This window comes from Lynx canadensis, chromosome D4 (genome assembly GCF_007474595.2).
Source record: "Lynx canadensis isolate LIC74 chromosome D4, mLynCan4.pri.v2, whole genome shotgun sequence".
NCBI classification, from domain to species: Eukaryota; Metazoa; Chordata; class Mammalia; order Carnivora; family Felidae; genus Lynx; species Lynx canadensis.
The window spans coordinates 57,619,066-57,645,914 of record NC_044315.2 but is presented as its reverse complement, the minus strand read 5'-3'; the positions used below and the strand labels follow the sequence as shown (position 1 = coordinate 57,645,914).

At 44.8% G+C, this 26,849-nt stretch overlaps 1 protein-coding gene across 1 annotated transcript in view; it reads right to left on the bottom strand.

Annotated features, from left to right (window-relative positions):
• Window positions 1–7,295: 7,295 nt before the first annotated feature.
• RECK (reversion inducing cysteine rich protein with kazal motifs) overlaps window positions 7,296–26,849 on the bottom strand; it is an 85,660-nt gene continuing 66,106 nt past the window's right edge. Inside the window, exons 17-21 of the mRNA XM_030294138.2 lie at window positions 13,790–13,982; window positions 12,395–12,605; window positions 10,762–10,835; window positions 9,786–9,941; window positions 7,296–8,898 (exon numbers count right to left, since the gene is read on the bottom strand). Coding sequence (XP_030149998.1) covers window positions 8,677–8,898; window positions 9,786–9,941; window positions 10,762–10,835; window positions 12,395–12,605; window positions 13,790–13,982 — 856 coding nt within the window. The 3' untranslated portion in view covers window positions 7,296–8,676. The remainder of the gene's footprint in view (window positions 8,899–9,785; window positions 9,942–10,761; window positions 10,836–12,394; window positions 12,606–13,789; window positions 13,983–26,849) is intronic.

Here is a 26,849-nt window from a genome sequence, read left to right as displayed (position 1 = left end):
TTTTAAAGAACCGATGCACACAGCACCAGTAGCCAGTGAGACTTTATCATAGGGGCACGTTGAGAATAGCAGCGACAAAAGCACTGCATTTTAAAGCCCCCGGTATAGACTGTACTTCACTAGACAGATGACCACAAGCATCTTGCTTTGAGGATGATATCCTTTCCTCCCGAGAACAGCCTGGGCTGTTTTAGCAAGAAAATGAATACTCTCACTCTTTTTTTTTTTTTTTTTTTTTTAAATTTTTTTTTTCAACATTTATTTATTTTTGGGACAGAGAGAGACAGAGCATGAACGGGGGAGGGGCAGAGAGAGAGGGAGACACAGAATCGGAAACAGGCTCCAGGCTCTGAGCCATCAGCCCAGAGCCTGACGCGGGGCTCGAACTCGTGGACCGCGAGATCGTGACCTGGCTGAAGTCGGACGCTTAACCGACTGCGCCACCCAGGCGCCCCATGAATACTCTCACTCTTATGAGGGGTGATTACTCTCAGTGGCTGCTAAGTGGCTGGTGGGGAAGGTGAGCCGGTTCCAGAGCTCAGAGCCCAGGCCAGGGCTCACCCAACACTTCAGAGCCAGCAAACGATCCCAAGCGCTCCTGCCTGAAGGCAGCGTTTGTGTGACTAAAGAAGGTGCAGGGGGCCTGGAGGCTTTCTAGATCAGGGAGGGTGGGGAGTCTTGGAACTGGGGAGAGATGCTGGAAAATGATGCTGTGAAGGGCTGAGAGAGGAACAAGGAGGGAGCGGCGCCAGGAAGGAAGGCATGTGCAGGGAGACACCTCCAGAGGGCTGAGCCGAGAGGCCTTCCCCATCGTGGGCCATGTGCTGGAGTGAGTGGCAGATACTGTCACATCTCCTCATCCTCTTACTTGGTGTTGTCCTGGCCTCCTGGGCTGGCACTTTTTTTTTTTTCCCTCCACTTCCTTCCCTAAATTGACTTGGCTCTGCTCTCGGTCGGGGAAGCTGAACTTACAGTTATGGCGACAGGCTTCCTTATCTTCAGGTTTCTGACTGGGTTCAGCAATGGTAGGAAATGGACGGACGGGCGCAGGAAATGGCGGTCCATGCAGCGCTCTCCTTGTGTTCTGGTAACCACCCTGTTGCTTTGGGCTTCGGGGCCCTAGGGGCCCCATATTCTAGCTCACGCCTGCACTCTCCCTCTGGTTTCTTACACTCTGCTCACACCTTTGTGAATAGTCCCCTTATCAAGCCTTCGTCAAATTATCCTAATGGGGGGTGGGGGGCACCTGTTTTCCTGCTGGGCCGGGATCAGCATGAAATCTTACCTGCTGGCTCAGGAAAGCAACTACTCACATCTCCAGCAGAGCTCAGTGCCAGATTGGTAGGGGGAAGACAGGTGAGGTGGTACTCAGGAAGAGGGTAGCATGTCACCTGATTACCTGGTGGGGTTCTGGCCAAGATGGGGCTTCCATCTGGCAGGAACGTGCCAACCAGCAGAGATAGTAGAAACGCCCCAAGTATGAAACCATGGTCTTGAACTTCCCCTCACAGCCTTGTGGGGTAACCACCTCTGCCCCCATGTGGACAGAAGAAGGATCCTGCCGTAATTAGATACAGAGAGATCTTGGTACAGAGAAAACTCTAGAAGGATTCTGCACTCGCTGGTAAAAGCAGGGAGAGGAAGGTGCATTGTGGGTAACTTTGTTTATATTTCCAGGTATCTTGGGGGAATGCATGTTATTTTTTATAATGAGAAAACAATACTGCGAACTTCACTTTGGAAAAATGAAAGTGTTTGGAGCTAGGGGCAGGGGTGTCATCATGCTTCCCCACGTGAAGGCTTCCTGCCTTACCCTTGTCCCCCACCAGCCTGACTTCCTGAGAACCTAACTAGACCTTAGACTTCGCAAGTGGTGTCTATGTGCACCATTTTGCTGTGGGCCAGTGAGAGAACAAGGTGAAAAGCACTGTATAAACTATCATTCAAAGTGCTGGACAGGGGTGCCCAGGTGGCTCAGTCTGTTGAGTGTCCAACTCTTGATTTCAGCTCAGGTCATGATCTCACGGTCGGGGAGATGGAGCCCCGTGCTCTATGCTGACAGTGGGGAGCCTGCTTGGGATTCTCTCTCTCCCTCTCTCTCCGCCCCTCCCCTCAAACTAAATAAATAAACGTTAAAAAAGAAAGTGCTGGAGAGCTGTATCAGTCACTCTTATGATTCCCGTTGCTCCTTGGACTCGTCTATCAGACATCAGCTAGTGTGCTCGCCTTGTCGGTCTGACCTGACACTGAACTTAGCTCACTCTGCCCATCCCCTGGTGTCCACCCTCGTGGCGTTCTCCCACGTGGCTGGCTCCATCTCTGAGCAGCACAAATCCTGCCCTGTTGCCTGTGCCAGGGAAGGCCCAGACCCGGCCCCGGGCCTTGGCTTTGCCCTGACTTGCTGTGTGACCCTGGGCTAGTACTTCTGCTCTCTGGGCCTATTTCCCTGTATGTACAAAGTGGAAATCTACCCCCCAGCTTCAAGATTGCTGGACTTGGGAAAGGAATTTCCCTAGGAATGATGCCTCTGCTGTCCCTTCCCCTCAGCTGGCAGAGCTCACAACTCAGGCCTCTTCCACAGCCGGGAGAGAGGGGGAGAAGAGTATCCTGGAGCAGGGCCTCCGGTCCCTTTGGGAAATGGAGTGCCCCCTGTGGGGTGTGTGGGTTTGACTCCCACCAGTCCAGGGCTGAGGGAAAATCACCAATTCACATGAAGGAAAATAAAATGTCTTCTATGGATTTTGTGTCAAGGCCATCAGCATTGCTGGCAGGCTTCACTTTCCTCCCGTGGTGGAACTGAAACAGGACGAGGCCGAACCCTGAGAATGGGGGCCCAGGGGAAGCCTGGCACCCGGCCTGGCTCAGTCAATGTTTCCTCAGTAGAGTCTAGGATGTTCACAGGACAGAGGAAGAGGAAGCACAGCCTGATAGCGAGATCAGTGGATGATCTCAAAGGTCTCTTGCGACACTGAAGCTTGATGGGCTCCACAGTCATCCGGGTCCACCAGCACAGCCAGGGGGGCAAGGGCAGACGCTCTGGATGTCATTCTGGCCTGGCATTCGAGGCCCGCAGGACTGATCTGCCTGACACCGCCCCTTCCTAACTTGTCAGCTCCACCGTTCTTTCCCGGGGACCAACCCAGACTCTCCTGCCTCTGTACCTTCGCTCAAACTGTACCTCCTACCTAGAATGCATCTCCTGAAGTCACCTGGCAAAGCCCTCCTGTTTCTCTCAGGCCCAGCTCAAATCAAACCCTCTATAAGAAGCCTTCTGTCTTCTTCTTTCTCTCCTCCTTCTAACTCTTCCCGAGTCACTTTGTACAGATTACCTACTCCTGTCTCTCCAGGCAAACCATTACTAATGGCAATGCCACTCAGGAGCTCTTAGTTGACAAACTTTCTTACTAGAAACAAATGTCCTACGGCTTGTACTGTAGCTGTCCTAATGACTGTGACTGATGCCAATAGTGGCCCCATGCCAAGCTCACCAGCTCACTGAGAAGGGAGCATAGGCTGGAGGAGGCCTAAGAGGCCTTTGCATTAGATGTGGGATTGGCGTTTTAAAATAACCAGGGAAGAGGCCTGAGAAATGAAATGAGGCTGTTTAAATAACTGGAGGTAAGTACTGAAGATATGGATTCAGAGAACGTTGATGATGGGGTTCTACTACCTAGTTGCAAACAGGGGTCCACCTAGCACAGCTGGGGCCAGTTACTGGGAAAATAAAACTATTTCCATGTTTACACTCTAACAAGTTGAGACTGCCAAAAAACTGGCTTTACCTGGAGGCAAATGCTGTTGGTGGCCTTTGCCTTCTTACTTGCCTTCCTGCACTTTGACTCCCCTCGGCAGCGGAATGTTCAGTCCCTGACTGTCTAGCTATAAAAATGCTGTTCCCCTTGGCCAGTTGTCTATGGCAGGAATACGACCTGATCCTGGCCAAGGAGATACAAGGGACAACTGCTGAGGGATTTCTGAGAAATATTTTTCTTAGTCATAAGAGGCACTGGCAGCAAAAGGAAAAGACACTTGTGACTCTTTTTTTAAGTTTATTTATTTTGAGAGAGAGAGAGATGCGGGAGGGGCAGAGAGAGAGAGAGAGAGAGAGAGAGAATCTCAAGCAGGCTCTGCACTGTCAGCACACAGCCTGATGCAGGGCTCAGACTCATGAACCATGAAATCATGACCTGAGCTGAAAGCAAGAGTCAGACGCTTAACCGACTGAGCCACCCAGGCGTCTTGAGAAGGCACTTGTGACTCTTGTCTTTCTTCTTGCTCAGAACGCTGTGCTTGAAGCTTAGCTTGGAGCTGAGACAAGCACCAGGAGACCATGACGGGGCTGCGATCTCTTCACCATGGACCTAAAACAAGGATGTGGTGCCATGAGTGACATATTTATCTGCTGTCCATGCTCTGTAGAAAAACGGTAACTTTGGAGAGATCAACCATTTAGAGTCATCCAGTGACTGGCCTTACACCCGTCTCGTCTGTCCTGGAGCCGTTGGAAGCTCCCTGATAGAGCTGGTTCGGAAGCGAGGCATCCAGGAAGCAAGCAGGATCTTCCCCTGGTTGGCCTGCTTCTATTTGCTTCTGTTTGATTTAAATTTTCTGCACTCATCACAGGGTCTCCTCTTTGTTCCCATTCTTGCTCTTGGTATAACAACTATTTTATTATTAGTCGCTTTGGATAATTCCCTCTTCCAATAGGTCAGCCTCCAAAGCACTCCCCTGTTACTGGGCTCTGCTGGTTGACAGTACAAAACCGGTGGGCGTGTGCCTGGCCGGAGCGCCAGGCCCTGCCGAGTGCTCACAGGTTGAACAGGTGTCGGGGCTAGCGGCCTGCTAGAGAGATGCACCCTCCCCAGAGGACACATCCAGCAAGAAGGCTTCTTCTAGGAAGAGTCATTTCCTGAGAGAAATCCATTCCATCAGGTTTAGGGGGCCGAACTCCCCTACCTTCCCTCCTCTGCCACAGCGGTGGGCATGTGACCTAGGCTGGGCCTATGACTCTCTTGGGGTCCATTCCTGCTCAATCACTTTCTGTAGACTGGGCGGGGAGCGATTTCATTTGCTTTTCTAGCATCTCGGTTTCATTACCTATGGCCATAGGAGCTTCTGAATCTTTCTCTGGAAGCTACTTTTCATGTGGGTATCTCACCTTTTAAATTGTCCTCCTCCTGCAGAACTGCTTCCTCCTGAACTTCCAGGTCCTCCCTGCTGATATTATTGGGGCACAAGAACCTCGTCTCTCTCCCCCCACAGCCCAGCTGTCTCCTACAGAATCTCGATTCAAGGCCTCTACCAGCCCGACACACTTGACCTTGGGCAGAATGCTGGAGAGCCAACAGCAGGGCTGCAGCCCGCACTGGTGTTGGAAAGTCACCGACGATTAGTCCGCGTGGCCGTCTGGGAGTGTCCGGCATAGCAGCTTTCGGGGGAGAAGCGTTATCTCCCCAGAATGACCTGACGTGGGCTCGTTTTGCCCCTGTCTTCGGGGTTCTCATGACTGTGTCCTCAGAGCAGGACCAACCTTTCTCTCCCTTAATACTCCCCTTCCCCCAAACCCAAGCACCTCTCTCATTTCTCTAGTTCCTTCCCTGACCACAAAACATCTGATTTTTTAATAAAAATTTTTAGTCAGTCCTGGCTAGCCTGATGAGAAATGACCTGTGTGGTGGACTGTATTGTCATTCCAAATGCTTCTGGTTCCTGCCCCAGCTCCTTCCCTGCAGCCCCTCCCCACCCAACACACACACACACACACACACACACCCCAGAAGATTATACCATCCCTACCTTTTGAAGTCAGGAGTGGCCACGTGACTTGCTTGGGCCAGTAAGGTATAAGCAGAAATGACAGTGTCACTTCTAAGCAGAGACCTAAGGGATAGTTGTGGTTCTCTCCACCTCTTCACAAACTGCCCCCCGCTCTCCTTTCTGTTGTTGTTGTTGTTGTTGTTTTATTTTTTGACTTAAACAACAGATATTTATTTTCTCAAAGATCTGAAGGCTGGAAGTCCAAGATCAAGATGTCAGCAAGGCTGGTTTCTTCTGAGGCCTCTCGTTAACTTGCAGATGGCTGCCATCTTGCTTTGTCCTCACATGGTCTCTCCTCTGTGCAGGCACATATCTTGGGCACCATGTTCCTGGTGCCACCAAGCCAGGCTCAGGGCATGCCCTTCACCTGATTTTGTATACACGGCTGACCGAAGACGACCATTTCAACTAAATCTCTGGAGTTAACTATGTCCACTGTCAGCAGGACCCGGCGCATCCACTCCATTTCCAGAATTATGACTTGATCTGGGCTGAAGATCGAGTCAGCCAGCCATGCCTCCAGGTAAAACACCAGTGGGTCTTCCAGTTCCTGCAGAAGAGACCACCACGGCCGGGTATAAATCCATGGTGGCAGAAGCGGTGACCTCAGCAGCCGGTCCAGGGACTGGGTGGGTGTCCATCGTCCCCCTGGGCCTCAGCAGCACCTCTGCCGTTGACTATGCTAGAATCAGCAGCCCACAGGCAAGGTCTGAGTAGCTCCCACAGAACTCCAGCCTCTTTCCTCCCCCTTTGTGAGATTGCTGGAAGGGTCCCGGAGCAAAGACAGTGTAGAGCAAAGTGCAGCTGACCCGCGGTGAACACGTGATGGAAGTAAGAGGGTGAGCCTCTGTTGTCAGCCATGGAGGTTTGGGGGCCTTAGCGTCAGTGATTGATAGAAGCTCTCCGGCTCTAATCAAGAATAGGCCCTCTGTCTCCACAGCTCAGAGTTCTCTCTGCCTCACAATGAACCCTAGAGCAGCAAACTCGGGCCCGAGGCAGTGGGAGGAGGACGGCCTACTCTGTTCCTGGGTCTTGGACGGCCTAAAGCTGGGGTCTTTGTTTTTGTTTTTTTAACATTTATTTTGAAAGGGGGGGAGGGGCAGAGAGAGAGAGAGAAGGAGGGAGAGAGAGGATCCCAAGCAGGCTTCATGCTGTCAGCACAGAGCCCGACTTGGGGCTCGATCTCACCAACTGTGAGATCATGAGTCAAAATCAAGAGTCAAACGCTTAACCGACTGCACCACCCAGGAGCTCCTAAAGCTGGGGTTTTTGTACTTAACTTCCTGCCACAGTATGCCCTCTGGTCCTGCCTGGGTCTGATCTGACCAGCTCTGTCCCAGCTGCCTCGTTTTCCCAGGGCCCTTGGCTTGGAGTAATAAAACTCCTATAACTTCTTCTTTCAGAGCAAAGGGCATAGCTCACCCAAGAGTGATCGGTGGTTTCACTTTACATGTTCACACTGCTTGGAAGTACACATAATCATATAAAATTATTTTTATTAAAATAGAAAAGCTTTCCAGTATATTGCATTGAAGACATTTATATAGAAAAAGCAATTGCAACAAACACGCTACATCAGCACTGAGATATTCTGAAAGCTTTAAGTGCCCACTTTTAAACAATATTTTGGTATAATGAGCATAGCCCTATATATTTCAGAGGGTACATATAACACTGAAAAAAATACTTCATGTAAAATCTAAGTTTAGGTGCATACAAACAAGAAGTATTACACTGAATAGCTTATTTCAAACTGTGAAACACATTCAAAGTATTCAATTTCTCAGACAACATGCAGACATTTTAATACTTAGATTGACATTTTTAAATATTTAAACCACAATTCTTTATAATTCTATATCAAAAAAAGAAAGTCAGACAGAACACTTATCCACACTGTGCATATCACAAAAAGCAATGTGTCTTCATGAACGGAAAGTACTGGGTTAACACACATGATTGTCACTTTACAAATATGGCTATTCACCTTCTTCATAATAAAATAAAAATATCACGTATTATTTACACGAACTACTAATTATTTCACTTTTTGGCAAGTATATAAGTAGCAGCAATCGGTTTAAAGATTGATGTTTAAAAACTCTAAGTTTAACTCGGATGAATACCAAAGAATATACATCTGGTTAATATAAAAATGCATAATGCAATATGCTTTGATGTGATATAACTTCTCCCTTTCACAAAAGTCACACGCACGTTAGTAACCACTGAGCCTATTGCTTACAACGTGTCACATGAATGCCATTTCCATAGCTTGCTCTGCTTAACACAATAGATGGGTTCCTGAAGTAAATTTCTGTAAATTAAATTTGCCTGATGATGAAAATGTAATTCCAAAGATGCTTTCTCTTTGTTTCATACTCTAATAGTCTCTTCACTGCGACCCCTAGCTTCTAGACAGAGCAGGTAATTATCTGTAAACAAGCACACATACCCTAGGGGCACCTTAATACTTAAAGGACCTCTGAAATGAAGTTTCCAGACACGAAGCTTATAGTAAAGTGAGTTACCTTTCTAAAAAGTGATCACGTCACTTATCAGTGATATCAAATTTGTTCGAGAGTGGGGGGGGGACCCATCTAAGGAGCAAACTGTAAGGCAGGAATCCACCAAAAGAAGACATCCTCTTCTCATTAGTATTTGGAAGGACATGTTTTAACATTTGTAAGAACAAAACAAAAACCCTAATATTGGCAGATTAAAAAAAATACTGTGTGGTGAATAGAGGTGACAAGTGCTTTTACTTGGCCACTATTCAACTAGAAACCAGCAGTCCTGCATGTCCCTCACAATGTAGAAAAACTCGAGGGAGGAACATTTTGCACTTTTCACGGGCAGTCAGTTACATGTCCAGACCATGTGCAAGGCAGGGCCCAGGCTGAGGAGGAGGAGGAAGGGGGGACAGGGGGCTCTGGCCTCGATGCCAGCTGATGGCACACTGTTCGAGACCTGTACCTGGGAAATGATGAGGGCAGAGAGAGGGACGTGGGATGCCAGAGTGGGGCTGTCGGAGTTGATGAGGGATTCGATCTTCTCTGCTTCTTTATTGCAGGCCTCAATCTGGGAGAGGATAATCAGATTTTTAAAAATCTAAAACCACAGAACCTAGGAAAAGGTCAAGTCAGACAAAATCCAAATATATCCCAACATAGAGAATATGCTTTCTCTGTCCTTCTTTTCTTGGCCAAAGTCACATTTTAATATAGTCTTACTTTATTACACAAATAGTAACAGCGTCAATGGAAATTAGCAGAAATGATCCATAATGTCACTGCCCTTACTTTTCCCACAATCCTGTTCACCACTTATCCACATTTAGATACCATCTTTACATGGTTAGACACCGTCATAGGGAAGGGACGTTCAATGCTTCCTTACCCATCCCGGAGGAAAGCAATCAGGCTTTACTAAACTTCCTGACTGTGGCAGTTTACAAACTGCTTGTATTCACCCCCTTCACTTGAGCTCCCACTGTTCTGATGCCAACACTTGGCCCCAGTGGGTGAGGCTCACCTCTAGAGTCTGAGGAAGAAAAATGGGGTCCATTAGACTAGTCCTGGTGGGCTCCTCCTCCCCAGTAGGAGCACAGCCCTGAGGAGACAGGTGTCTACTCTGGCTGTGTCACTGCGTGACCCGTGTCAGCCCCTTCCCTCCCTGGGCCTCGGCTGCCTGCTCTGTGTGTAAGCAGACGCATTCCACGTCTGCACACTCTGGGCCACGGCCTCTCGGCCTCTCCGCTCTCCCACTCCTTCACGTTCAGCCGTCGAATGTGTGCTCGGCCTCAGCCACCGGGAAAACGCTCACCGGTACGGTTCTGTCCTTCAGAGGCTGCCTTGCTTTTCTCCTTCCTGCCCTGCCTAACTTTCCAAATGCCTCCATTCCCTACCCCACAAAGTCCTCCAAATGTGAAAGTGACAAGGAGGCTGCACAAAGCATGCTGAACACACCTGCAAAGCTTTCGGATAATGATCAACAGGAATGATCAGGATCACAATTTCTGATTCAATGCTGAAGTATCCAAATACGTCACACTGTGGGACAGACACGTGCATGCGGATTTTCTGAAGTATTTCCAGAACCGTTATTGGCTTTTTGTTTGTTACCTGCAAAGAGAAAAAACTTCTATTACCTGAATAAAAGAGGAATTCCTTATTGCTGCCTAGGTTACCTTGCTACCTTGCCTACTGGAACCCCTAAGTGTGGGGCCTCAACTCAGTAGGGGCCCTGCTGGCTGAATTCTAAATCTCCAGGGTCCATTCCAAAGGGCTTCTGTCTGACTGCTGAGCTTTGTAGCTAAGATAAACACTCTCACCAGAAGCCCCCCACCCCACCCCCTTTTAAGCGACTGTTCTGAATTAGGGGCCACAGGAAAATGATTAAAGTCTTCCTGTAAAAACACAAGTGTTTGAATCCAAGTGGGGATTAACTTCCAGGGAGTGGCAGGTGGGAGCCCTGTGTCCACAAAAGCGGATCAGCAGCACTGGTGCAGGAAAGGGAAAAGGGCAAAACCACCACGGGAAGGTGGCACACTCCGGACGCACCCTCGGGAGGAATGGGGACTGAGCGGGCAGGCGGCCTTCAAACCACCGGGCCTCTGCCAGTCTCTGGCTGCTTGGTTCTGCCTCCAGCCCTAACTCTGCATACGGTGCAAGCAGGGGAAGGCTTTTCTAAGCAAGGCTCAGGCCAACTGTGACGTGTAGAGCAAGGTCACCACCAAACAGCCAGGGTGCAGAGGAAAGGAGCACGGGATCGGGTGCCAGACAGCCTAGTTCTACTGGTAATGAGCTGCACAGCCCTGGGCAAGTTGCTTTTCCGTGAATCACTTTCTTTTTCTATAAATGGGACGACACATTCTCCTCTATGGCATTACTGAGAGGCTTATCAATACGGTTTCAACAGTATCTGGCACAGAAAGCAATTTACCTTAGCAATAGTATCCAGTTTTTCTTTGTCAAATAAAACTCTTAACATTCCAGCACATAATGGGCAACAAGCACCTGTATAACAAAAACCATTTTACGTGTGTTCAGAATTAGAAAATGAGAATTCAAAGTAGTTGGTGAAATTACCCACCCTTCATTTTGTGCTAGGAGAGTTGTAGCTGTCCTTCCTGGTGACTGTACGTTTAGATATGTTCCCTGACCAACCCGGTCTTACTATCTATACGTTTACCCGAATCCTTCCTCCACCCTGCTTTCATCCTTTACCGCTTCTCAGGGTGAGGCAGTTATGGTACAAGACAGCAGAGAGAGCTGGCCCTTCAAGAGATGTGGGGCCTGGACCCTGCTCTGCCTCAAAACTCAGTGTGATCCTGGGAAAGGGCTCTCCTGGGCCTTTGATTTCCTGTGTACAAAACAAGGGAGCAGGTGTTTTAGGGATTCCATGAGTTTTTGATTCAAATTTAATTTTAAAAATTATTTGAAGCAGTTAAAAATTATAACAAGATATCAGAACATGGTTTCCAAGAGGGAAGAGGCTTTGTTTGCTCACGGCTATGTCCCAGTGCCTAGTCTCTGGCACACAGTGGAAGCTCAAGAAATATTTGATGAATCCAAGGATGGAGGAATGAACTTGTTAGATTCCAGGTTAAGCTGTTCCATGCAGACATGGGATAAAGTCTTTCCTGCTACCTCTGTTTAAGTGGAAAGTATGACACTGGAAGGTAAGTAGTTTAAGAAAACTGTTACCACTTGTAATGGTCTGTATGAAATAGACTTTCTCGATTATATGCAACTAAAACAATTAAATTAAGATGCCAAGGCCAATCTAAGACCACAATCTTATATTTCTCCCAATTTCAAATGTTTGTGTTCATTGAAACTACTTCAATTATTCATTCATTCATTATTTATTCTATATTCATTAACTACTAATTCTTTATTAACTTTATGAGTAAATTTATGCATTTGAATACATAATCATAATTTTAGTAATTAAATATTGCCTTTTCTATTTATATATTGGTGTTTGGTAGGATTTTGCCTGAAAAAGTTTGCCATATTGCTTTATTTATTTATTTATAAAAGTTTATTTATTAAAAAAATTTTAATGCTTATTTATTTTTAAGAGAGAAAGAGAGACAGAGTGTGAGCAGGAGAGGGACAGAGAGAGAGGGAGACACAGAATCTGTAGCAGGCTCCAGGCTCTGAGCTGTCAGCACAGAGCCCAAGATGGGGCTTGAACTCACAGACCATGAGATCATGACCTGAGCCAAAATTGGAGGCTTAAGTGAATGAGCCACCCAGATGCCCCAAGTTTATTTACTTTTTATTTAAGTAGTCTCTGAGATCAAGAGTCACATGTTCCGACTGAGCCAGCCAGGCACTCCTACCATGTTGTTTTCAATCCAATGGACAAGACGATATCTAAGGTAATCTACAGCTTTTTATTAAGGTGGACTCAGAATGATGCATCTATTCAGCATCAGGTAGAGCCAAGACTTTTTGAAAAATTTAAATAAACGAGTCAACTCTCTTCTGAGTGACTCACTCTCTAGAGGTGCTAAGTAAGCCTTCCCAATCCCACCCCTGCCCCACCCCAAGCACTGCCAGCCTACCGGGTGGGATGATGGGTTTGCACTCAGTTGCAGAGAGTGAAGGACACTTCACAGCAGCACACTCAGCGACAGAACTGTACTCTGAGAGGACCCCGACGGCCTGGCAGGGCCCATAGTAATCAACAGCCACACGGTCCGAGTAGGCAGCACATACGCTACTATAGGTCTCGCCATTGTGCCCGCAGACGGGCTCTGTGGCTCTGCAGAAGGGCTGACGACAAACAAAGCGCATTTAGCCTAGAAACCTGTATGGTGCATTTTTTCTAACCAAGAGCACAGAATAGGAAGGGGAAGAGACACAGGTATAAATTCCTGGACCCTCTTAATTAAGCTCCTAAGTTGGCTAAACTTTGGGTTGGGGGAGGGGTCAAGAGGGCTGTCCCAAGATCAACTGAAATGATTACTTTTCTCAGCCTCTCTGGGACTTGGGTGCTCATTCCATGTGACCTGATATAAGATGCCGCCCCCCTCCATTCCAGACTTCTGTGATTCCAGAAGTGCCTGTTTGAAGAAAACAAGATCAATCTTCATGCACATTCAGAAGCCTTATCATTTCCTGCCGGGTATGGGATAAGTAGAGGGAAGAGCGGAGAGATCAGTGGGGCAGAGACCCAGGATCCATCAGGTAGGTTAGGAATAAGTAAGACAAAACCTGTAGCCAGGAAGAGGGAACAAGTAGGAAAAGACTGGGAATTCAGAATAGAAGGCATCAGTGCACTTGGAACACAAGCTCTGAGGGAAAACGGGCCTAGGGGAACAAGGCAAAGGCATTTTCCTGCCAGCGAAGACCAGGAAATGAGAAGCAAGAGAAGCAACGCTGTCGTCAGGTGCTAGCCAGCTGTGGGTGGGGGATGTGGTGCGTGTGGGAAGCTTCAGTGGAGTTGTCCTTGGGGGCGTTTTTTTTTTACATGAACCCTACAAGGCTGAAAGATAAACTGATGTAAAAAGACATTAAGTTCTTCAAGAAATTTTCACTCACTCTTCAGTAGTGAGAGTGGGACTCTGGCGGAAAGAGTGGGAAAGGACTCTATTCTTGGAGGTCTTAACTCACAAACTTCCCGCCCGTCCTCTAATGAGGGCCCGCGGAACTGTGGGAAGTGACAGTGGTGCTACCGCTCGCCAGGGGTGTGTAACGTCACATTCTTTTCCTAATGGCGGTGGCAGGAAGCCGCTCTATCCTTGCCTGGGCACTAGATGCACAAAGGTCGGTACACTAGCAAGGGAGACGCCAGAGTTAGCAGAAACAACCCAACTTGGGATGGTTCATCTTAATTCTCTGGATTTGACAGGATTCACAGAAGACCCCCAAGTGATCTTACTGCTGCTTCATCTGTAAAAGATCATAAACCGGTTTTAAGCTCAGTGTACTTGGGTTTGTCAGCCAAACAACTGTACCTGGCATGGGCCTTTGTATAAGAGGCTTTGCCCCCTCTGGTACAAGGCGCAGAGACTGCTGTGCTCCATGTGGTGTGTGTCACAAACAGGATCGCGAACCTGGTCACAGGTAAGCTGTCTCGGCAAACACTCGTGTTGGCTACATCCAAATTTATCAAACGTTGTCAGGCAGACCTGTGGTTTGGGTATGCATCTGAAAAACACAAGTGTGGCACCGTGGGCCAAGGCTGGTAGGGGAGATGGTGAGGCCAGTACGGCATTGACAAGGCACAAGAGGGTGGGGAGAAAGCAAGAGAGGAATCAGAAACAGCCCCTGCCCTCAAGAGCGTATGTAGAGCGGGAGGGTCAAGCAGGCATATGAAGTAAGCTAGTAAATGACACACAAAATGCTCGTGGGAATGAGTCATTCTGATTCAGGAGCCAAGAGAAAGCACGGGGAGGAGGAGGTGTCCTGGCCGCCACGTGGAGGATAAGGAGGGTCACACAGGCGTGCCAGGCCAAGGGGGCCATACAAGCAAAGGTGTGGTGCTAGAGACTACAGTGCTGGGGGACAGGGGAGGTGACTCTGAGGGCAAGAGTCAAGGTCGCAGGGGTTGAAGTGTCACGATAGGAGGCCATCAGGTGGGTTGGCATCCAATGCTAGAGGCCTTTTAGTCAATAATAAATGAAGCATTTTCTGGGGTTTAATCTTCAGCTCGCTAATACACAGGAGTCTGTCTTAAGAGAAGGCTTCACAGTGTGTATTGAAAAAGTCAGGCTTGGGGCGCCTGGGTGGCGCAGTCGGTTAAGCGTCCGACTTCAGCCAAGTCACGATCTCGCGTTCCGTGAGTTCGAGCCCCACGTCAGGCTCTGGGCTGATGGCTCAGAGCCTGGAGCCTGTTTCTGATTCTGTGTCTCCCTCTCTCTCTGCCTCTCGCCCGTTCATGCTCTGTCTCTCTCTGTCCCAAAAATAAATAAACGTTGAAAAAAAAAAATTAAAAAAAAAAAAAAAGAAAGAAAAAGTCAGGCTTCTGCGCTTACAGGCTGAGGACCTGCCGCTCGCTGGTTGCAGATCACAGACAGAATGCTACCCCACGAAGCTGGGTTTTCCTGGTAACATCAGGACCCTGCTTCATTCTCAATTCCTGAACTTCTTCAGAGGGGTTGGGGATGGTGGCTCTTCTTTAGACTTTTCTGCTATTTCGTTTCTACACAGGTCATTTATAACTTTCTATAAGAAGGCCTATTAAAATGTTCACCTTTCACTGGGCATTTGAAATAACAGGATATACAAATGTTAGTCTGCAAAATAAAAGGAGAAGAGTATAGCAGCTAGCATCATTTTATTTCCAAGTAAATTGCCTCTGCTCTTTTCGACGAGAAGCCTACTGCTCTGAAATGACCACCACCATCATCACTACTACCACCTGTGGTCACCTTTTCCGATGGGATTTAAAGTTGGAACGCACAGCGTGATATGGCTCTTTGGAAATTTAAGACATTTGAAAAGAAATAATGGAAAAGCATATTTAGAACTTCATTATCTATTAACATGGAAGGGATGAGAACCAAGACTATCAGGAGACATTTGGTAGTTTTGGAAGGAAGGATTTTGAGTACTGAAAAATAGGATCAGCGGAAAAGCTGAAAATCCAGGGGCTAAATTACACATGACCAGGGCAGGTACTTTGTCTTGCTTAGTGTTGTGCCCTAGTGTTTAGAAAGATGCCTGGTACATCAGTAGACATTTGATGAATGAATACAACTTTGTATTCTTTAACAATTATTTTTTGAATAGATAATTCGAGCCCATGGTGAAACTGAAAAGATACAAAATTGTACACAGTGAAAAAATTAGTCTGCCTCCTACTCTTACATCCCAGCCACCTGAACCCTTCCCCAGAGACAAATGATATTATCAATTTCTTGTTTATTAATTGCAGAGATCCTTTAGGTAAGTAGAAGCATTTATATATGCTGATTCAAGAGTATCTGCATTTAAAATTTTGATAGGCTTGGTCAAACTGCCCTCCACAGAAGATGTACCAACCCTCCCTTCAACCCCCTTCTTGTATGGAAGTGCCTGTTTCCTTATATTATGTTATCAAACTTTTTATCTTTGCCAATCTGATAGATGGAAAATGGTGCATAACTGTACCTTTAATTTACATTTCCCTTAATATGAGAAAGGTTAAGCATCATGGTAGATTGATTGGATGCTCATCAAATTCATTTAATTTTCTTCTTGGGCACACATCTAGATTATATTTCCCAGTCTCCCTGGCAGTAATTGTGGCCAAGTGATTGAGTTCTAGACAGTGGAACGTGTCTGGAAGTAGACATGAATGTTCCTTCTAAACCTGGTCTAGAAAAGCTTCTCAAGAGCAACCTTCACCATCTTCCTTCTCTTAATTGCTGGCCAGATAGAGAAGATATGGAGGAGGACTATGAGTCTGCAGGAGCTGGGCATCACTAGATGGAAGGAACTTAAATTTCTGAATCACTATGTGGAAAGCCACCTGCTGAACATCCAAATGGATTGTATTTGAATTTCTACTATGTTAAAGTACTGATATTTTTGGGTTTGTATACACTAGCTAGAATTACTCCAATAAAAGCCCCTTTTCAAGTGTTTAATAACTATTTGTATTTTTCTGTTTATATCCTTGGTCCATTTTTCTATTAGGTTTTTGATTTTTGCCCATTTTTATATTAGGTTGTTGTTCTTTTACATGATGATTTGTAGGAACTCTTTTTTTTTTTTATGAAATTTATTGTCAAATTGGTTTCTATACAACACACAGTGCTCATCCCAAAAGGTGCCCTCCTCAATACCCATCACCCACCCTCCCCTCCCTCCCACCCCCCATCAACCCTCAGTTTGTTCTCAGTTTTTAAGAGTCTCTTATGCTTTGGCTCTCTCCCACTCTAACCTCTTTTTTTTTTTCCTTCCCCTCCCCCATGGGTTTCTGTTAAGTTTCTCAAGATCCACGTAAGAGTGAAACCGTACGGTATCTGTCTTTCTCTGTATGGCTTATTTCACTTAGCATCACACTCTCCAGTTCCATCCACGTTGCTACAAAAGGCCATATTTCATTCTTTCTCATTGCCACGTAGTACTCCATTGTGTATATAAACCACAATTTCTTGATCCATTCATCAGTTGATGGACATTTAGGTTCTTTCCACAATTTGGCTATTGTTGAGAGTGCTGCTATAAACATTGGGGTACAAGTGCTCCTATGCATCAGTACTCCTGTATCCCTTGGGTAAATTCCTAGCAGTGCTATTGCTGGGTCATAGGGTAGGTCTATTTTTAATTTTCTGAGGAACCTCCACACTGCTTTCCAGAGCGGCTGCACCAATTTGCATTCCCACCAACAGTGCAAGAGGGTTCCCGTTTCTCCACATCCTCTCCAGCATCTATAGTCTCCTGATTTGTTCATTTTGGCCACTCTGACTGGCGTGAGGTGATACCTGAGTGTGGTTTTGGTTTGTATTTCCCTGATAAGGAGCGACGTTGAACATCTTTTCATGTGCCTGTTGGCCATCAGGATGTCTTCTTTAGAGAAGTGTCTATTCATGTTTCCTGCCCATTTCTTCACTGGGTTATTTGTTTTTTGGGTGTGGAGTTTGGTGAGCTCTTTATAGATTTTGGATACTAGCCCTTTGTCCGATATGTCATTTGCAAATATCTTTTCCCATTCCGTTGGTTGCCTTTTAGTTTTGTTGGTTGTTTCCTTTGCTGTGCAGAAGCTTTTTATCTTCATAAGGTCCCAGTAATTCATTTCTGCTTTTAATTCCCTTGCCTTTGGGGATGTGTTGAGTAAGAGATTGCTACGGCTGAGGTCAGAGAGGTCTTTTCCTGCTTTCTCCTCTAAGGTTTTGATGGTTTCCTGTCTCACATTCAGGTCCTTTATCCATTTTGAATTTATTTTTGTGAATGGTGCGAGAAAGTGGTCTAGTTTCAACCTTCTGCATGTTGCTGTCCAGTTCTCCCAGCACCATTTGTTAGAGACTGTCTTTTTTCCATTGGATGTTCTTTCCTGCTTTGTCAAAGATGAGTTGGCCATAGGTTTGTGGGTCTAGTTCTGGGGTTTCTATTCTATTCCATTGGTCTCTGTGTCTGTTTTTTGTGCCAATACCATGCTGTCTTGATGATTACAGCTTTGTAGTAGAGGCTAAAGTCCGGGATTGTGATGCCTCCTGCTTTGGTCTTCTTCTTCAAAATTACTTTGGCTATTCGGGGCCTTTTGTGGTTCCATATGAATTTTAGGATTGCTTGTTCTAGCTTCGAGAAGAATACTGGTGCAATTTTGATTGGGATTGCATTGAATGTGTAGATAGCTTTGGGTAGTATTGACATTTTGACAATATTTATTCTTCCAATCCATGAGCAGGGAATGTCTTTCCATTTCTTTATATCTTCTTCAACTACCTTCATAAGCTTTCTATAGTTTTCAGCATAGAGATCTTTTACATCTTTGGTTAGATTTATTCCTAGGTATTTTATGCTTCTTGGTGCAATTGTGAATGGGATCAGTTTCTTTATTTGTCTTTCTGTTGCTTCATTGTTAGTGTATAAGAATGCAATTGATTTCTGTACATTGATTTTGTATCCTGCAACTTTGCTGAATTCATGTATCAGTTCCAGCAGACTTTTGGTGGAGTCTATCGGATTTACCATGTATAATATCATGTCATCTGCAAAAAGCGAAAGCTTGACTTCATCTTTGCCAATTTGGATGCCTTTGATTTCCTTTTGTTGTCTGATTGCTGATGCTAGAACTTCCAACGCTATGTTAAACAACAGCGGTGAGAGTGGGCATCCCTGTCGTGTTCCTGATCTCAGGGAAAAAGCTCTCAGTTTTTCCCCACTGAGGATGATGTTAGCTGTGGGTTTTTCATAAATGGCTTTTATGATGTGTAAGTATGTTCCTTCTATCCCGACTTTCTCAAGGGTTTTTATTAAGAAAGGGTGCTGGATTTTGTCAAAGGCCTTTTCTGCATCGATTGACAGGATCATATGGTTCTTCTCTTTTTTTTTATTAATGTGATGTATAACATTGATTGATTTGTGAATGTTGAACCAGCCCTGCATCCCAGGAATGAATCCCACTTGATCATGGTGAATAATTCTTTTTATATGCTGTTGAATTCGATTTGCTAGTATCTTATTGAGAATTTTTGCATCCATATTCATCAGGGATATTGGCCTGTAGTTCTCTTTTTTTACTGGGTCTCTGTCTGGTTTAGGAATCAAAGTAATACTGGCTTCATAGAATGAGTCTGGAAGTTTTCCTTCCCTTTCTATTTCTTGGAATAGCTTGAGAAGGATAGGTATTATCTCTGCTTTAAACGTCTGGTAGAACTCCCCTGGGAAGCCATCTGGTCCTGGACTCTTATTTGTTGGGAGATTTTTGATAACCGATTCAATTTCTTCGCTGGTTATGGGTCTGTTCAAGCTTTCTCTTTCCTCCTGATTGAGTTTTGGAAGAGTGTGGGTGTTTAGGAATTTGTCCATTTCTTCCAGGTTGTCCAATTTGTTGGCATATAATTTTTCATAGTATTCCCTGATAATTGTTTGTATCTCTGAGGGATTGGTTGTAATAATTCCATTTTCATTCATGATTTTATCTAGTTGGGTCATCTCCCTTTTCTTTTTGAGAAGCCTGGCTAGAGGTTTGTCAATTTTGTTTATTTTTTCAAAAAACCAACTCTTGGTTTCGTTGATCTGCTCTACAGTTTTTTTAGATTCTATATTGTTTATTTCTGCTCTGATCTTTATTATTTCTCTTCTTCTGCTGGGTTTAGGCTGCCTTTGCTGTTCTGCTTCTAGTTCCTTTAGGTGTGCTGTTAGATTTTGTATTTGGGATTTTTCTTGTTTCTTGAGATAGGCCTGGATTGCGATGTATTTTCCTCTCAGGACTGCCTTCGCTGTATCCCAAAGCGTCTGGATTGTTGTATTTTCATTTTCGTTTGTTTCCATATATTTTTTAATTTCTTCTCTAATTGCATGGTTGACCCACTCATTCTTTAGTAGGGTGTTCTTTAACGTCCATGCTTTTGGAGGTTTTCCAGACTTTTTCCTGTGGTTGATTTCAAGCTTCATAGCATTGTGGTCTGAAAGTATGCATGGTATAATTTCAATTCTTGTAAACTTATGAAGGGCTGTTTTGTGACCCAGTATATGATCTATCTTGGAGAATGTTCCATGTGCACTCAAGAAGAAAGTATATTCTGTTGCTTTGGGATGCAGAGTTCTAAATATATCTGTCAAGTCCATCTGATCCAATGTCTCATTCAGGGCCCTTGTTTCTTTATTGACCGTGTGTCTAGATGATCTATCCATTTCTGTAAGTGGAGTGTTAAAGTCCCCTGCAATTACCACATTCTTATCAATAAGGTTGCTTATGTTTATGAGTAATTGTTTTATATATTTGGGGGCTCCAGTATTCGGTGCATAGACATTTATAATAGTTAGCTCTTTCTGATGGATAGAGCCTGTAATTATTATATAATGCCCTTCTTCATCTCTTGTTACAGCCTTTAATTTAAAGTCTAGTTTGTCTGATATAAGTATGGCTACTCCAGCTTTCTTTTGGCTTCCAGTAGCATGATAGTTCTCCATCCCCTCACTCTCAATCTAAAGGTGTCCTCAGATCTAAAATGAATCTCTTGTAGACAGCAAATAGATGGGTCTTGTTTTTTTATCCATTCTGATACCCTATGTCTTTTGGTTGGCACATTTAATCCATTTACATTCAGTGTTATTATAGAAAGATACAGGTTTAGAGTCATTGTGATGTCTGTATGTTTTATGCTTATAGTGATGTCTCTGGTACTTTGTCTCACAGGATCCCCCTTAGGATCTCTTGTAGGGCTGGTTTAGTGGTGACAAATTCCTTCAGTTTTTGTTTGTTTGGGAAGACCTTTATCTCTCCTTCTATTCTAAATGACAGACTTGCTGGATAAAGGATTCTCGGCTGCATATTTTTTCTGTTTAGCACACTGAAGATCTCATGCCAATCCTTTCTGGCCTGCCAAGTTTCAAAAGAGAGATCAGTCACGAGTCTTATAGGTCTCCCTTTACATGTGACGGCACATTTATCCCTTGCTGCTTTCAGAATTTTCTCCTTATCCTTGTATTTTGCCAGTTTCACTATGATATGTCGTGCAGAAGATCGATTCAAGTTACATCTGAAGGGAGTTCTCTGTGCCTCTTGGATTTCAATGCCTTTTTCCTTCCCCAGTTCAGGGAAGTTCTCAGCTATTATTTCTTCAAGTACACCTTCAGCACCTTTCCCTCTCTCTTCCTCCTCTGGGATACCAATTATGCGTATATTATTTCTTTTTAGTGTATCACTTAGTTCTCTAATTTTCCCCTCATACTCCTGGATTTTTTTATCTCTCTTTTTCTCAGCTTCCTCTTTTTCCATAACTTTATCTTCTAGTTCACCTAGTCTCTCCTCTGCCTCTTCAATCCGAGCCGTCGTGGTTTCCATTTTGTTTTGCCTTTCGTTTAAAGCGTTTTTCAGCTCCTCGTGACTGTTCCTTAGTCCCTTGATCTCTGTAGCAAGAGATTCTCTGCTGTCCTCTATACTGTTTTAAAGCCCTGTGATTAATTTTATGACTATTATTCTAAATTCACTTTCTGTTATATTATTTAAATCCTTTTTGATCAGTTCATTAGCTGTTGTTATTTCCTGGAGATTCTTCTGAGGGGAATTCTTCCACTTGGTCATTTTGGATAGTCCCTGGAGTGGTGAAGACCTGCAGGGCACTTCCCCTGTGCTGTGGTGTATAACTGGAGTTGGTGGGCGGGACCACAGTCAGACCTGATGTCTGCCCCCAGCCCACCACTGGGGCCACAGTCAGACTCATGTGTGCCTTCTTTTCCCCTCTCCTAGGGGCGGGATTCACTGTGGGGTGGTGTGGCCTGACTGGGCTACTTGCACACTGCCAGGCTTGTGGTGCTGGGGATCTGGCGTATTAGCTGGGGTGGGTAGGCAAGGTGCACGGGGGCTGGAGGGGCAGGCTTAGCTCCCTTCTCCTTAGGTGATCCATTTCAGGAGGGGCCCTGTGGCAGCGGGAGGGAGTCAGATCTGCTGCCGGAAGTTTGGCTCCGCAGAAGCACAGAGTTGGGTGTTTGCGCGGAGCGAGCAAGTTCCCTGGCAGGAACTGGTTCCCTTTGGGATTTTGGCTGGGGGATGGGCAAGGGAGATGGCGCTGGCGAGCACCTTTGTTCCCCACCAAACTGAGCTCTGTCGTCCGGGGGCTCAGCAGCTCTCCCTCCCTTTGTCCTCCAGCCTTCCCCCTTTCCGAGCAGAGCTGTTAACTTATGACCTCCCAGACGCTAAGTCGCGCTTGCTGTCGGAACACAGTCCGTCAGGCCCCTCCGCTTTTGCCAGCCAGACTCGGGGGCTCTGCTTGGCCGGCGGGCCGCCCCTCCGCCCCGGCTCCCTCCCGCCAGTCCGTGCAGCGTGCACCGCCTCGCCGCCCTTCCTACCCTCTTCCGTGGGCCTCTCGTCTGCGCTTGGGTCTGGGGACTCCATTCTGCTAATCCTCTGGCGGTTTTCTGGGTTTAGGCTGGTGTAGGTGGAATCTAAGTGATCAGCAGGACACGCGGTGAGCCCAGCGTCCTCCTATGCCGCCATCTTCCCAGTAATCTCGGAACTCTTTATATTATAAGGAAATCAGCCCTTTCTCTGTGATATTCTGTGGGTTCTGCTTATCACATTGGGGTCACCAATTGTGGGTTTGGCTTTTGGCTTTGTCCAGCAAAGCTGAGGATGGCAGAAACAATTATTCAAGACTCCACCAGTCAAGAGAGGTGAGAGGGAGGCTAAGAGAAGTCTCCCCAGCTGCTCTCAAGTTCCTGTATTTATTAGGCATACGTTATAGGGAAAACATTGCACAATGTGTCAGTGGCTACGTGCCAGTAAGAAAGTATAGAAAACATGCAAAAAAGCAAAACAAGGCATTCCCAAGACTACAAAAGAGCAGATGGGAAAAAAAAGCAGAGTGGAAAACAAGATAAGATATTCAATAGATAACATGGTCTAAGGAATTCATGAGAATAGGCAGAGCCCAATCCCTATATACACATTAACTGGATACTGGTCCACTGTTTTCAGCAGGGCCAGAAAGCATGTAATGTGTTCCCTATAATCTCCTTAACCAGGACAGAGCTATTTGATTTCCCACAATATTCCTTCCAATTTGTAATTTGTTACTATGCAGAAAATTTTCCTTTTCATGTAGCTGCATTTTTCAATCTATTCTTTTTACATTGGTTTTGTATTATACCCAGCAAGACCTTTCCATTTTGAGATTTTGTTTCATTATAAAAGCAAAACAGCCCTATTCAAAGGGGTTAACAAATAGAGGAAAATGAACAAACACCAAAACAACCCTCAAGTCACCTCCCAATACAACTATCTTATCCTATCAGCTTATTTCTTATTCCTTACGCCCAGTACCCTGTCTTCTTTCCATAGGAACTTCTTGGGCTTAGTTTTCATGGTATAAACTTTGCCAGATGGGTGACCAATTCTCTTTGCCATTTCTTTTAACATATGTGAGAATTTTCCCCTCCCTCTATACTGCATCACGGTTTTTAGGATGGAGAAGAAATTGCTTATTCTCCATAAAATCCTTCACAAGGAAAATGTGTGTTCTGTTCCGGCCTCCAAGGCAGCCAGTGAAAACTCCTTTTCTAGAGCCTTAAACCTAAGACTGTCAGCAGGACCCTTGCCCTATGGCCACCACATACAGAAATCCATCATTAAGGCTAGGTCAACTATACTCTGAGCTCATGAGGAACCTGCAGAGAAAGGAGCCCCTACAAAAATAACTTCACACAATACTGAAGTTGCATTTCCAGAGATTTCTCATGTCCAATCCCTAAAATGGAGGTAGATAAGTGGGAGGAAATTTCCATTACTATCAGGCACAAACAGCTAATAATAAAAATACATTCATTTCTCTCGTCTTGTCTGCTACCATTCCGTGTCTCGCACTTTCCATTTTAGTCTTACAGAACTGCTATAGCTCCCAGGAGATACCATGCTATTTCCTCATTTCTAGCAGTCAAGATCTTTGCTCCTGTTGTTCTCTCTGCCTTCACCAACACCACCTTTCTTCCACTGTCAACCCTGCTGGCAATCTCCCCATCTTATGTATGTACATATGTATGTATATATGTATGTATTTTTAAATTTACATTCAAGTTAGTTAGCATAGAGTGCAATAATGATTTCAGGAGTAGAATCCAGTGATTCATCCCCTACATATAACATCCAGTGCTCATCCCAAGTGTCTTTCTTAATACCCCTTGCCCATTTAGCACATCTCCCCAGCCATAACCCCTTCAGCAACCCTCAGTTTGTTCTCCATATTTAAGAGTCTCTTAGGTTTTGTCCCCTCCCTGTTTTCATACTATTTTTGATTCTCTTCCCTTAGATTCATCTGTTTTGTATCTTAAATTCCACATATGAATGAAATCATATGATATTTGTCTTTTTCTGATTGACTAATTTTGCTTAGCATAATACCCTCCAGTTTCATCCATTGTTGCAAATGGCAAGATTTCATTCTTTTTGATGGCTGAGTAATACTCCGTTGTATGTACATACCACATCTTTTTTTTTAATGTTTTTTTAATTTATTTTTGAGAGAGAGAGAGAGAGACAGAGACAGAGTACAAGTCGGGGAGGGGCAGAGAGCGAGGGAGACACAGAATCTGAGGCAGGCTTCAGGCTCCGAGCAGTTAGCACAGAGCCTGACGTGGGGCTCGAACTCGCAAACCATGAAATCATTACCTGAGCTGAAGTCGGACGCTCAACCGAGTCACCCAGGTGCCCCACATACCACATATTTTTTATCCATTCATCTGTCGAGGAATGTTTGGGCTCTTTCCATACTTTGGCTATTGTTGATAGAGCTGCTATAAACACTGGGGTACACATGCCCCTTTAAAACAGCATACCTGTATCCTTTGGATAAATACCTAGTAGTGCAATTGCTGGATCGTAGGGTCGTTCTATTTGTAACTTCTTGAGGAACCTCCATACTGTTTTCCAGAGTGGCTGCACCAGTTTGCATTCCCACCCACAGTACAAAAGGGTTCCTCTTTCTCTGCATCCTCACCAACATCTGTTGCCTGAGTTGTTAATTTTAGCCATTCTGACTGGTGTGAGGTGGTATCTCATTGTGGTTTTGATTTGTATCTCCCTGATAATGAGTGATGTTGAGCATTTTTTCATGTGTCTGTTAGTCATCTGGATGTCTTCTTTGGAAAAGTGTCTATTCATGTCTTTTGCCCGTTTTGTCACTGGATTATTTGTGTTTTGGCTGTTGAGTTTGGTAAGTTCTTTATAGATTTTGGATATTTACCCCTTTATCTGATATGTCATTTGCAAATATCTTCTCCCATTCCATCAGTTGCCTCTTAGTTTTGCTGATTGTTTCCTTTGCCTTGCAGAAGCTTTTTATCTTGATGAGGCTCCAATAACTCATTTTTGCTTTTGTTTCCCTTGCCTCTGGAGACATGTTGAGTAAGAAGTTGCTGCAGCTGAGGTCAAAGAGGTTTTTGCCTGCCTTCTCCTTGAGGATTTTGATGGATTCGTGTCTTACATGTAGGTCTTTCATCCATTTTGAGTTTATTTTTGTGTATGGTGTAAGAAAGTGGTCCAGGTTCATTCTTCTGCATGTCGCTGTCCAGTTTTCCCAACACCATTTGCTGAAGAGACCGTCTTTATTCCATTGGATATTCTTTCCTGCTTTGTCAAAGATTAGATGGCCATATGTTTGTGGGTCCATTTCTCAGTTCTCTGTTTCATTGATCTGAGTGTCTGTTTTTGTGCCAGTATCATACCGTTTTGATGATTACAGCTTTGTAATACATATTGAAGTCTGGAATTGTGATGTCTCCAGCTTTGGTTTTCTTTTTCAGGATTGCTTAGGCTATTCGGGGTATTTTCTGGTTCCATACAAATTTTAGGATTGTTTGTTCTAGCTCTGTGAAGATTGCTGGTGTTATTTTGATAGGGATTGCATTGAATATGTAGATTGCTTTGTGTAGTATTGACATTTTAACAATATTTGTTCTAATCCATGAGCATGGAATATTTTTCCATTTTTTTTGTGTGTCTTCTTTAATTTCTTTCATAAGCTTTCTATAGTTTTCAGTGTTTAGATTTTTCACCCCTTTGGTTAGTTTTATTCCTAGGCTTTTTTTGGTTTTTGGTGCAATTGTAAATGGGATCAATTCTTTGATTTCTCTCTGCTATTATTGGTGCTATTATTGGTGTTATTGCTATTATTCTCTCTCTCTATTATTGGTGAATAGAAATGGAACTGATTTCTGTGCATTGATTTTATATCCTGCAACTTTGCTGAATTCATGGATCAGTTCTCGCAGTTTTTTGGTGGAATCATTTGGGTTTTCCATATAGAGTATCATGTCATCTGTGCCGATTTGGATGTGTTTTATTTCTTTGTGTTGTCTGATTGCTGAGGCTAAGACTTCCAATACTATATTGAATAACAGTGGTAGAGTGGACATCCCTGTCATGTTTCTGACCTTAGGGGAAAAGGTCTCAGTTTTTCCCCATTGAGGATGATATTAGTTGTGGGTCTTTTATAGATGGTTTTTATGATCTTGAGGTATGATCCTTCTATCCCTACTTTCTTGAGGGCTTTTATTAAGAAAAGATGCTGTATTTTGTCAAATGCTTTCTCTGCACCTATTGAGAGGATCATGTGGTTCTTGTCTTTCCTTTTATTGATGTGATGTATCACATTGATTGTTTTTGCACTGACTGCCCTGCATCCCAGGTATAAATCCCACTCGGTCATGGTGAATAATTTCTTTAATGTATTGTTGGATCCAGTTGGCTAGTATCTTGAGAATTTCTGCATCCATGTTCATCATGGAAATTGGTCTATAGTTATCCTTTTTAGTGGGATATTTGTCTGGTTTTGGAATCAAGGTAATGCTGGCCTCATAGAATGAGTTTGGAAGTTTTCCTTCCTTTTTTTTTTTTTTTTTTGGAACAGCTTAAAAAGAATAGGTGTT